Source organism: Adelges cooleyi, unplaced genomic scaffold (assembly GCF_023614345.1).
Source record: "Adelges cooleyi isolate 19-005CV unplaced genomic scaffold, UGA_ACOO_1.1 ACOO_flye_CR_arks_rails_tigmint_CR_PRNA_189, whole genome shotgun sequence".
Classification (NCBI taxonomy): Eukaryota; Metazoa; Arthropoda; class Insecta; order Hemiptera; family Adelgidae; genus Adelges; species Adelges cooleyi.
This window is the reverse complement of record NW_026095848.1, coordinates 64,798-77,756: the sequence shown is the minus strand read 5'-3', so window position 1 is coordinate 77,756 and position 12,959 is coordinate 64,798. Positions and strand designations below refer to the sequence as shown.

Below are 12,959 nucleotides of genomic sequence, written 5' to 3'. Positions count from 1 at the left end.
AATATTAAACAAAAACAATATCTATACATTTTAAACTGTTCAACTTCTATAATACTGATTTAAATTTTTTTCTTTTAACAATCGTTGGTAATTAAACAAATCTAACAAAATCAAAATTCAATAAAATAAAATTAACTATAAGAATTATCTTAGGCAAGTTCAAAAAAATAATTTACTTGATTTACTGAATTCATTAAATACAAATTAATAGAATTACTACTTTTTAAAAGAGAGAATTATTGTATATTAATAAATTTGATATAAAATTTAACTTTGATAGCCAAATACCTGTGTCAGTTATAGCTAAAACTTTATGATAAAATATCCGTAATGTATGTCAGACACACAATATATGGGTTATATCATTGTAAGAAATAACTAAACTGAAAGCAGACATTTGAACTACCTTAGATAAGTTTAATCAAATAAAAATAATATACTTACATATTATTATAAATATTGGTATAATCAAGAAGTGATTCCTTGTATGTAATAGTATGAAATTTATACATTAATTACTGATATTTAAAAAAAAATGAAATGGGTATATGAGTATTATCAACCCACATACACAAATACATGCATTAATAATTATTTTAAGTTAACACAACACACTTTTCATTCAAATTGCTTAGTGTTGATATAATACATTCACATTAAAAAATGTCACATTAGAAATAAATGTTTTATACTTATAATTTACACCTTGATATATAATTGTAAGGTCTTGGGTCCGATTGGAAAGACATTTCCATAGCAATTGATATGCCATACTCAAAACCATTTTACATGATAACATTGGTTTTTTAAAAGATGAAATATTTTCAGTAAAAAAGCATTCAACCTAAATTTAAAAAGCTAATTGAAATCGTACTGTATTAAATTACCCATTAAACTCTAATAAACTTACCTATTAAATTAATGCTTTATATTTATAATTTACACCTTGATATAAAATTGTAAGGTCTTTAGTCTTGGGTCCAATTGAAAAGACATTTCCATAGTAATTGGTATAGCCTATTCTCAACGCCATAGATATTTCTGACATGATAACATTGATTTTTAAATGATAAAAGATTTTCGGAAAAAAGCATTCAACCTAAAATAAAAAGCTAATTGTATTCGTATTGTATTAAATTATCTATTAAACTTTAATACACTTACCTATTAAATTAATGGTGTGTCCAAGAATGTAACGTCAAAATAAAGTCGAGAGCAAATATTATCAATTGATATATTTAAAAAATTATAAAATAACGAGTTATGACATAACTACAATAAGCATGCTATCATATTTACTATAAAGTATAATGTAATTTACTAACATTTTTTAATTAAGTTGCAATTTCTCATTTCACTAATGGAAAACGTGTGAACTTCGAAGTCGAAATTTGTTAGCGATGAGGTTATGTACAAATAATAAATATAATGCGATTTGTACAAATAATAAAATATATTATGGGTATGGTCACTCGATTATTCCGTGGTAACTGATGCATAGTTTAGATACTAGATTGTTATCCGAGATAACCAGCTAATGACTAGCTCCAGCTAGATTAGGTTAAAGTGTAAAGTCCGTTATCCGTAACAGTCTACCTTTCGTCTAATAATGTATGGTTATTTATTATACCTGATTATGATACGGAATGCGTTAACATCAAATTATTATTATATTTGATGTGATGACCGTCGTAATAAAACTACTTGTCTTTGTCGAATCGAATGAAATTATTAAGAAATATAGACAAAAATTCAAATCTTTACAAAGTCATAAACAGCGAACAAATGGATGAAAATTAAAAATTCAAACGCTAACATTTTTTTAGATTTTTTGTCTTCATATTTATGGAATTTAAAACATATGTTCCCATTTGAAAAAACGAGGTTCGTACTTATTTAACGTATAAGGTTGAAGATAAAATTTTTCTAAATATTGAAAAATGTAGCTAAATATGTACCTAAAATTTTAGGAAAAAAAAATTCGCAAATATTCATACTTTCAGAGAAAATGAGTGTCTTACGTTAGTTGGATCACCCTGTATAAGTTAATTTATTATTCCTGACTTCCACAGAATCATGTATACATATTTTATTGTGAAATATTATAACCATTTTTTGTTATAACTCTTAGAATAAGTAGAAATTTATTTATTTTTATTTAAAGGGTATAAACTCAATAAAGTATACAATAAATAATAATATACGGCGATCGATGCATAAATTTACAAAGACATGAGGTAAAATAAATAATACAGAGACAATTAATAAGATTTAGAAATTAGAATAAACTAGAATAATTAGTAACCGATTTTACAATTATCGTAGGTATACTATGTACAGCGAGGTCAGCCAGCAATCGTCGAAGTGACTAAAATAAGCTGGAATGACGATTACGTCGACCTAAAGACACTAATTTTTAGGCGATCAAATTATATATTAAAATGTTCTAGTTTACATAACTTTGACAAGTATTCTCAAATGTTAACACTCCTTAGTTTGATATTGTTGTCACATTCCAACTTTTATCCGTTTTACTCATCGCAATCACTACCTATTCACTAATTACTAAATATATTAATCCAGGTGAAAGTTTCTATAATTTATTAATTTTGTTTAGACTAAATTTCATAAGTTTTTTCAATGCATTCTAATAACCTTATATCTCCATATCTTTTTTTTCTGTATTCATTTTAACGCCTTTAATTATGGTTTGTATTAATTAATTATTTTGTTAAATTATATTATATTTGATGTCTACACAATGTACATTTCAATAAATAAATAAATACACTAATGAAGTGTAAATTTCAAATCGCATGTCGCACCTAGTCGTTTGATTCCACTATTAGTAACCATAATGTACTTTTATGTAATGTAACCTAAATAAAAATAATATTGATGAAATCCCAAAAAAAAATGTGTTCATTGTACTAAAAACTATCGTTATTATATAGTTTTATGAATACTTGAGTGTACCATAGTTATAAAACAAAAACCAGCCCAAATGGGTCGGATTACAGTAGTAATTGGTGACGGAGCATAGGACAATATTATCTATTTTTAAGTATTTATTAAATTTAATAACAAAAACTTCTCAGAAATTTACAATTATTTATAATTTTTTTTACTTTTTAATATAATCTGGTACAGTTTAATTTTTTTTTACAACGCATAACCAAAATATATTTATATTAAGCTAAAGATCTCCAATTAAACATTTTTGTAGATAAGTTACTATCACTAATTCTGAATTTAATAGTATTTCTAAACAATGTTAAAGGGTTTTTTGATAAGAAATTGAATAGATAACATTGGACATTATAATTGTAATGGGTTACCTGTACGTTGTCATGCTATACAACTTTAGAATTTATTAGTATTTAATCGATTTTAACGCATGCTTAAGGATTCGGTAAAGGGATTGCGTGATGTATCCATTTGATAGTAACGTAAACTTTCCCATCTTTGTTAATGACATTTTCATCATTGCTGTTCTCATTAACATTGTCATAGTTACAGTCCCTGTGGTCAACGTGATTAAGTCTGAAATCAGCTGGTGAAATATGACCATCATGTAAATGTACGAGCAACTGTAAATTAAAGATCAAAACAATGCATTTTTTTAATTGCAAAAAATCAGATTGAATTAATTAATTTTTCTTTTTATTACAAAACAATAAGTATCAATAAATCGAAGCAATAGATATTTTGTATTCACTTTATTTATGTTTTCTTTGTCAAAGTCCACTGATGATCTGGACACAATGGCTATATAATGTGTGAAGCCAGTGGGCGTTTTTGAGCATACGTATACACCCGCATAGGATTCATAGTTCGTGTCGAACACAACAAAAGACGTTTTCTCTTCAGGATTAGCTAAGTATATAATAATAAAAATGACCAATTAGGTATCCGCGTAATGTAAATTGGTTTACTATCGGTGAGCGAAATTATCTAAACACTTAAATTATTAATTTTTTTAATATACAAGGAACGGTTGGTATATCTAGTGTAACACGATGAACGAATTAACAAAACTATTCATAAACAATCTGTCAAATCATCACGTACTTGAATAATCTAAAAAAAGATTAAAATAAGTCATTTGCGATGGTAACGTTGTATGGGTATCCAATACTCCAAATATAAAGCAACTGGAACTGTACTTAGCTACATAATCTGTCAAATTTTCGATTTTCTGCGTGTGAAGATCATACACTAAACATCGAGTATTTGGCATCGTCGTTTTAATGACGTACCATTGTCCTAAAAACTATAGAAAAAGCGACGGTTTAGTACACAGGAATTAATTTAAAACGATATTTTTATTCTGTTGTTTTTTTTTTTTATGAAATGTCAGCTTATTATTATGTCAGTGTGTTATAAATAAGTAAGAATGATTTGGTTTTCAATCATTTTGTATGTCTAATCTTTTCCGCCCTGACTATAAAAAGTTGGTAAGAGTTATTTACCATCCCCTCCTACCTCCCACCTCTACCAATTATATTTTCTAAAACGCGATTCATATGCGTACCAAGTTTAGTTCAAAATTGTGTCTGGCGTTTCAATGATCTGGTGGAACCAGCCTATTGACATACTTTTTTACATTTTATTTATAGTTTTGGAGTAACTAAGCTGGTTGGTAAATAGTCCCGATTACATAGAAAATACTAACGGTGGAGTGGGTAGTAAGTGAAATAAAAAAATATAAACAAATGACCGACATTAGTTTTCTAAATATTTTTATAAAACAATTATAAGCTTAAGTTTAAATAAAGTAGCTGTAATTACGCATACAGTTAAGCTATTGGAAGATAAACCAATGATAATTACGGCTTATAAATATATGTGGTACATAATTGTTTTGTTTTGTTATAATGTATCCTGTCAAGTATCAAATGCATAACTTGAACTCACCTTTTCCATTTGGAAATTTTTCATAGGTTCTAAATTAAGACATTCGTGTCCCGAAACGACACTCAAAGAACTGACTAGCAACATAGATAAAAGACGCAATCCATTGAACTTCATTGTATGACGGTGTGTATAATCACGTAAACTGAATAATTTCAATTATTCTAAAAAAAAAGTTGCAATTATATTACTAAATCACTATAACTAATGAAACGCGTGTTCTTTTTTCATAAAAAAAAACAGGATGATCCAACTAACGCAAGACACTAATTTTCTATGAAAATATGAATATTTTAAAATTATTATTTTCCTAGTTTTTTAGGTACATATTTTGCTACATTTCTCGGTATTTTGAAAATTTTTAATTAAAGTATTTTAACATTTTACCATTTCAGATAGAGAAAAGCATACTCACAACTTTCGAAATTTGATAGTGCGGCTTACTTAACGATGTACTGAATTTTAACACGGAGTTTAAAAACTTATGTGCTTTTTAGTTTTTGGTTTTACACAACGATTGTCATGTCGTATAATGCAGAAAACTTTGGCAGGTTAGCTTATGTGAATTTACATAGCTGTTTGAGTATGACAATTTATCGTTAAAAAAAATATTAATATAGTATACTAATATAATTATTTATATTAGTATATTCATACTTGATAGGTGTTTACCATTTTTCTTCGTGGTAGCAATATGTAATTTAAATAATAAAACAACACAAATATTTTTCATACTGTCTTATTTTTTTAGTTTCGGGACGATGTGAATAACATATCTATGAGTAACAGCCCACACAATACACTTCTCTAAATCAATACACAACCACAACAACAATTTTACAAATTGAAATTCAGCGCAAATAATGTGTTGAAAAATTATTGAAAACAACATGGCTTTCAATTTAAAATACGTAGGTTTAGTTTTTGTACCCGAATTGATCTTATATAAATTGTTTTTAAGCCAATCCAATGGCAACATGGTTTGCCAGCCAGGATATCTAAATCTATACACTTTTCTTGAGTTCCTGTTTGGTTTGTATTTAAAATATTGTTGCTAAAAAACATTATTTACTTTATCAGCCATCACTCATCAGTGACCTTTTGGAAGCAATAAATAATATAGCATTAAAAACCTCGTATTAACCTTTTTTATTCTATAAAACGCCCTTTTAATTTTATACCGGAATCTAACTTGTAACCCTCCATTTCCGTGTAATGGCATTTTGTAGTCGAGGCTATTCTTGAACTAATTTAAGCGTTAGAAATTAAACATTGATAAATTAACCCTTAATCGTACCCTACAATTTTTTTTTTAATGGTTGAAAATGTTTTTAACTTATTCGCCATTTAACGTTTACATTTTTGTATACAAGGTATTATCGCTAATTTTGAATCAAACATATTTATAAACAATGCAAAAGGATTTTATGATAACATTTTTAATCGATTACACTATACATTATAATTGTAATGGGTTAGTTGTACGTTGTCATTTCATATAACTTTTGAACTAATTCGCATTTAATCAATTAACCAGGAATTTGATAGTAACGTACGCTTTCCCGGCGTCGCTAATGACATTCTGTTCATTACTATTCACATCGATATTCTCATAGACACAGTCATTATGGTCGACGGTTTTCGATATCAGCTCAGTTGGTGTACCATGACCCGTATCTATGCATCCCATCAACTGTAAACCAAGAAAAAAAAATAAAAACAACGCATTTTATTAACTGCAAAAAATCGAATTTTAATTACATAATTTTTCTTTTATTCCAAAACAATAAATATCAATAATACGAAGCAATTGTATTTATTTTGTATTTACACCGTCTAGGTCTTCTTTGTCCAAGTCCTCTGATCTAGACAAAATGGATGGTATAAATTACCAACTAGGTATCTATATAATGTGCAGTGGTTTACTGTGGGCAAGTAAATTTAATTAAACACATAAATCGTTGTTTTTAAATAACAATAAGAATTCCTGGTTTATCGGGTGTGTCACGATGAACGAATTCGCAAAAATATTTATGGAAATCTGTTAAATTATGACGAACACCCGGTTTATACTTTTAAACAAACGTAATTAATTGCGTGATTTATTATCACGGATGGTAAAAGCATATTGGTAATAAATATTTCGAGTACTTGAATAATCAATATTAAGATCAGTGTATAAGTCATTTGTGACGGTAATCTTGGATTGGCTTCCAATTCTCCAATAATTATACATATGTATTTGGATTTCCCTGTATTATCTTGAACACTTTCGAGTTTCTGTGTAATGACGTACCATTGTCCTGAAAACTATGGGAAAAGCGACGGATTAGTTAGTACGAGTACACAGGAATTATTAAAAACGATATTTTTAAGACGGTTATTCTGTCGCTGTTGTTTTTAGCAAATGTCAGCTAGATGTCTTCATAAATAAGACAATTTAGTTTTCGATCATTTTTTTGTATGTCTACCCTTTTCCACCATGGCTCCGAAAAGTTGCTAAGAATAATTTACCACCCCCTCCCCCACACACACAAGATATACTTGTGTGTGTGGGGGAGGGGGTTCCAGAACGAAAGACACATTATGTGAACTATGCCGGTCTACATTTATTTAGTTTTCCCTGATGCCATTACTATCTCTAAGGGTGGTGGCGGGCAGGAAGTGACATGAGAAAATTATAAATAATGACTGACATTAGTGTCCTAGTATAAGCTTAACCAATAACTATCATATATGTTAAGGAATATCCAAATATGGTATTCAATTGATTTATTTTTTTATAATATCATCTGTAAAGTAACAAATACGTTACTTGAACTTACTTTTTCCATATCAAAATCAGGCACAGGTTCCAAATCAAGACATTTATGACCCGAAACGACACTCAAAGAACTAACTAGCAACACAGATAAAAGACGCAAGCCATTGAACTTCATTGTATGACGGTATATATAACACTTAAATTGAATACTTTTAAAATCTAAAAAAACAATGTAATTATACTACTTAAGTCATCATCGCATGTACAGTAAGCTTAACGACCTTAATAAATAGGGCTTTCTGCTCCATTTAAGAACGTGTAGTACCAGTTTTCGGTTTTAATTACTTTTTTTTTTTCAAGTTTCTTATGGCAAAGTAAAATTAAAAATGTATATTAAACCCGAAATCAGCTATTACAAAAATGTGTTATTTGACCACTGTTGAAGTCTTTACAAAAAAAAAAATCCAGAAAAAATATTTTACCTTTGACAAAAGATGTTTAGATATAAGTTTAGACATAGAACTTAAGAACATTTTCGAGGACAAAAATAAGACAAAAAATATTAAGTTTATATTTCTTTTTATAAGTTTTAATATTTATCAAAAAGTTATTTTTATTTGTGTGAAAAAAGGGTTTTTGTTTGTCATAAATTGTAAATACTGGCTATATAATTTAAGGTTTTTCAACAATAAGCCGACTATGATAGCTTTGGGTACTTATTTGACAAATAATCCCGGCAAGCGACGATAATAGCAGTTTGATATTTACTTAATTTTTGAAAAATTATGGGTTAATTTCTGCGGCTATGTGACTATTTAAAAGTTACGACAGAGTTACGAATTTTTAATACAGCTTTGTGGCTGGCTGAAAACCTAAGAAATAGCTTTAAGAAAAAAAAATTGTTAAATACTACGACTGATTGTAGTGTAATATTAGAAATTCTACTGCGGCAATGTGGCTGTTCGAAGACCACAACAGTATTGATAATAGTTTTGATGTGATGGAAAAAATTAGTAGGTGTATGGTCGGATGTATTTCAATCAAACTATTTTTATATGTTTTACACTATAACTATTATGTAATTTTATATGTTTTAATTTATACTCGTAACATGAATGTCTGATATGGTATACTGTGTCACTATAGGCAACCTGGTGGACAGGCAGTCTGCTTTATATTTTAATAAATGTTGTTCTCTCTCTCTAATTTAACATAGTTGTCATTTCATTTTCAATAGACAATGTTTTCTTATTCTCATCTAGGTTATATCCAGACATTTTTTTTCAGATTGAATTACAATAGTTATGGTTATAATAATTTATAAGCATAATACAAGAATAGTTTTTATTAGAATAATTATAATAGAATATACAGCAATTATTTGCGGCGGCTTCGCTAAGTCATAGATTGGCTAAGATCAGGTTTTCCATTTGTTCGAACTGCCATCGCGCCTAAATGATAAAAATCAATTTTTACTTAGAAACACAAAATACATAAAAAGGGTACCTCTTTATTCCTTAAATTGTACCAAATGAAGATTCCTATATTATTTACACTATTTATATAAAAGGATCTCTCATATTACACAACCAGTACCGTAACGGCATTAACTAAATAGTTCATAGTGACTTTAAACCATCACAATCTGTTCTCTTCTCTTTATTTTTCTTGTTATTGTTACAACCAACTAACTTGCTCTGATCTCATGATAATACTTTATCGTACTAGCATCTAAAAATATTAAGATTTGATCCAAACATTCCAATACTTATTTAGTGACTAACGCTAACTTTCATACATAATTACTAGTATCATTTTATTTTACAATGCCATCTCGTCATGTAAACTGTACTTACTTTGACACATACGCAACATCTTTGTTGTTATCACCATAATTTATACCATGATTATTACTATGTTGTTCATTCCCACATCATCCATCTACATATTATTCTACACGATATCTCTTCCTACATTCTTACATTCCCTTGCATACATGATCTTATGAAGTACCTACCTGTAGTTTACAACTTTTTCTCTAAACATAACATCATACCAGAACATCCAAATCACTAACTTAAACTCAAAAACTATATCGCTATAATTTAGTTCGCGACATTTTTGCACCCTTATCCATTCATCTCTCATACATTTTATTATTAAATATAATGCATTAAATATAATTATTAAAGTGTATACTATTTGTATATTATATGTAAATGAGTTAATTTTTCTGTTTGAGTTTTAGAGAAAATAAAATTATTCGAACTCTCCTGTTTATATAACAACGATAGTAAAGTTTATTCGCTTCATTAACATTGAATGTAATCGAGAGTGTAAAATACATTTATTTTTTAATCGTTAATTTTAAGAACTTCCAATGATAATCAAAGATAGCCGAACTAAAACTTATACTATATTAACTTATACTATATGTTAATAATTGTACATGTTAGTGTTGTGAGTTCTAAACTGTATGTTTATAATATATGTGTACACTATCAGAATCACAATGTACAATTAAGTTTAGTTTTTTTTTATAAATCAAATTTAGGACACTTTTTATACATTTATTACTATACAAATATTTTTAGAATATTCTCTCTTGTTTTATTTTGTTTGCACTCGACATTATTCACTATACCAATTTCTGTAATCTATCAAGCTTGTATTAATATTCCATTTTTCATCCTTCTTTGAACATCATTATCATGTTGTACACCATGTACATTATGTTCTAATCACTTATCTACTCTGCTTCCCTTTATCCGACCAACACTTTTTTAACAAAAACACACCACACACACCTACCTAGACATTAACATAATATCCAATCATTTTATATCTGTTCTGTATCTGACACTTGCGAGTGATCGTTTTTTGAGCACACTGTTGAATCTAAACTAAAAATTGTTGAAATAACAATACATATTTAATAAATATGGAGGGGGGAAGGAGAAATATTTTACAACTTTAACGCACTTAACGAGTTAATAAAGTTAATTAAACATATGTAGATGTTACCATTTAAGTTTTAAAAGTTGATAGAGCTCTGAAAGAAAACCAGAAAGATACATATTTGAATACGACCTCATATTAAAAAAATAACATAAACAAAAGTCTTCAAATGAAAAACTACAAAATTCGAAATGGTTCAATAGAAATCGATTGTTTATCCATATTGAATCTTCCAGTATAGTCGATTAATTGTTCATACATTCTAGGGTCGTATTCCCATAGTATCTCATTAAACAAAAAAAATTTATTTTTGGTACTTACCTCGTCGGCAACCATCCGATCCAACATTCTTCGCTGAAAAAAACAAAATAAAGAAAAAGTTGATATAATTGTATATTTTAGATTTACTTATAGTCTAATTTTCAGACTTTAAAACCCAAAAACTTCACTTAAAAAGCAAAAAAAAAAAAAGTATTCACCCCTTTTAAGGCAAATAGTTTATCAGCATTATGGATTGTAAAAAAAGGGGAAAAAACTTTGGCCATAGTCAATTTCTACTATTAATATTTCTCTACTCAAGTTTTGGCATATTTTTTTTTTTTTTTACAACTGTAATAGAGTTACAGCTTATGGGGCGTACAATCGTCAAAAAATAATTTTTCGTAGGGAAGCGATTGGTAAGGCTACTAGACTGTAACCTGTAAATTAATTGTTCTTGAACCTATCTTTTAGGTTAATACACGATAAATCATTTTGGAAACATGGATAATTAAATTGTATGTTAAGATAATTTGAAAATTTGTTGTTTTTTTATTACATTTTTTACAGAGAAATCAATATTGTAAAACTAAAAAACTGTTTTTGTAATTAGTATTTAGACCCAATGATTGTAATACATGTGAATTTATCTAAAAGTATACAAATGAAACAATAAAAACCCAATTAAATGGCAAAAGCATATTATGTGTACTTGTACCTATCTTTTTGGTTTATTAACACATGATAAACCATTTTTGTTTTATATAGAATGGAAAATTTTAGTTTTTCACTCTCCGGGTACAAATATTGTGTAAAAGCTACAATAGCAAAATTGATTACTTGAATTATCTAAAGAATAACTATAGTTTGTACTTAAAAAGAATGCGTTTTTTTTACGAATAAAGTACTTATGTTGTGCGAAAGCATAAGATTCTATTTGATTAGGCGATCCAATTGAAATCGTATTAACATTTGTTGTGTACTTAGTTTGATTCCACGAGAATTTGACGGTGAATTTGACCATGGTAATTATAACGGTTTAAAAAAAAAACCGTATCCAAATTACACAGATTAGGAGGTAAATATTCAATATTTGGTACTATATATAATAGAACGACTTTCCCATCGAGTTTCCGACCGTCTGTTGACAGTATACAAATGACAATTCTTTGTAAACATGTTCCATCTTCCTGTTGATGCCGAAAATAGAGTATAAATTCTTTGAATGGTGCCAAAAAAGTGTATTGCTATTACGGAACTCTTTGCTGTATCGCCGAGAACGAGGTTTAATCTGTGTGCTGCACAAGGCATAAAAAATGCCCTGGGATTCTGATTTGGAATACAACTCCACTATATCGGCCTGTCATATTAGCTCCATTGTCGTACCACTGTGCACGACAATCAGCTAAATCAATGTGACACTCTTTGAGTTTTGACATCAGTAGGTCAGTCAAATAAAGACCCGCGCTAGATTGTATATTGATAAAATCCATGAAATATTCTTTAATTTCTACATCTGCCATTTCATTGATTGAGTCCATGTCTACAATATTCTTATGATAATTGAAAGCTGCTCTTCGTGGCTTGCGTCTGTGTACAGTCCATAGTAATAGCAAAGTATTTTGCTAGTTTAATCTTTGTAATTATTTCTCTTTTGACTTCTTCTGCCATTGACTCAATTAAATTATTTTCCATTATCGGGCCAAGATAATGTACACGTGTTTCATTATTTTTTATCCGTCTTAGAGATGTTTCTATAATAATAGGATCAAATTTACCCAACATTTCTATTAATCCTAGAAATTTACCATTGTTATTAGTAAACAAAGTATCCGATGAGCCTCTGAAAGCATCATTGCGTTTTGCTAAGTAATGGATTACTGCAATTATACGTTTGATAACATCCTTTCAATGTTGTTTTTCTTTTTCATTAACCATTTGATGGTTTTGGTCAATTGTAGTTTGTTTAGTAATTCTCATTTTCAACTCCAACCATGAATATACGTTTTCGACGTGTCCGCGGGTTCTCATGTAAATTAAATTTTTCAGACAGATGTTTCCAGTC

At 28.5% G+C, this 12,959-nt stretch overlaps 1 protein-coding gene and 1 long non-coding RNA gene across 2 annotated transcripts; both read right to left on the bottom strand.

The window, feature by feature from the left end:
• Positions 1–3,401: 3,401 nt before the first annotated feature.
• LOC126833113 (uncharacterized) lies at positions 3,402–4,135 on the bottom strand. The gene is made up of 3 exons (XM_050564258.1): positions 4,072–4,135; positions 3,719–3,876; positions 3,402–3,590 (listed from the first exon to the last, which is right to left on the bottom strand). Exons 1-3 carry the CDS (start codon positions 4,103–4,105, stop codon positions 3,402–3,404), a joined length of 381 nt encoding a protein of 126 aa, XP_050420215.1. The 5' UTR covers positions 4,106–4,135.
• A 25-nt stretch (positions 4,136–4,160) lies between these two features.
• On the bottom strand, positions 4,161–5,441 carry LOC126833112 (uncharacterized). The gene is made up of 3 exons (XR_007684863.1): positions 5,330–5,441; positions 4,918–5,078; positions 4,161–4,273 (listed from the first exon to the last, which is right to left on the bottom strand). It is a non-coding gene; the product is annotated as an uncharacterized LOC126833112 (long non-coding RNA).
• Between the last annotated feature and the right edge of the window lie 7,518 nt (positions 5,442–12,959).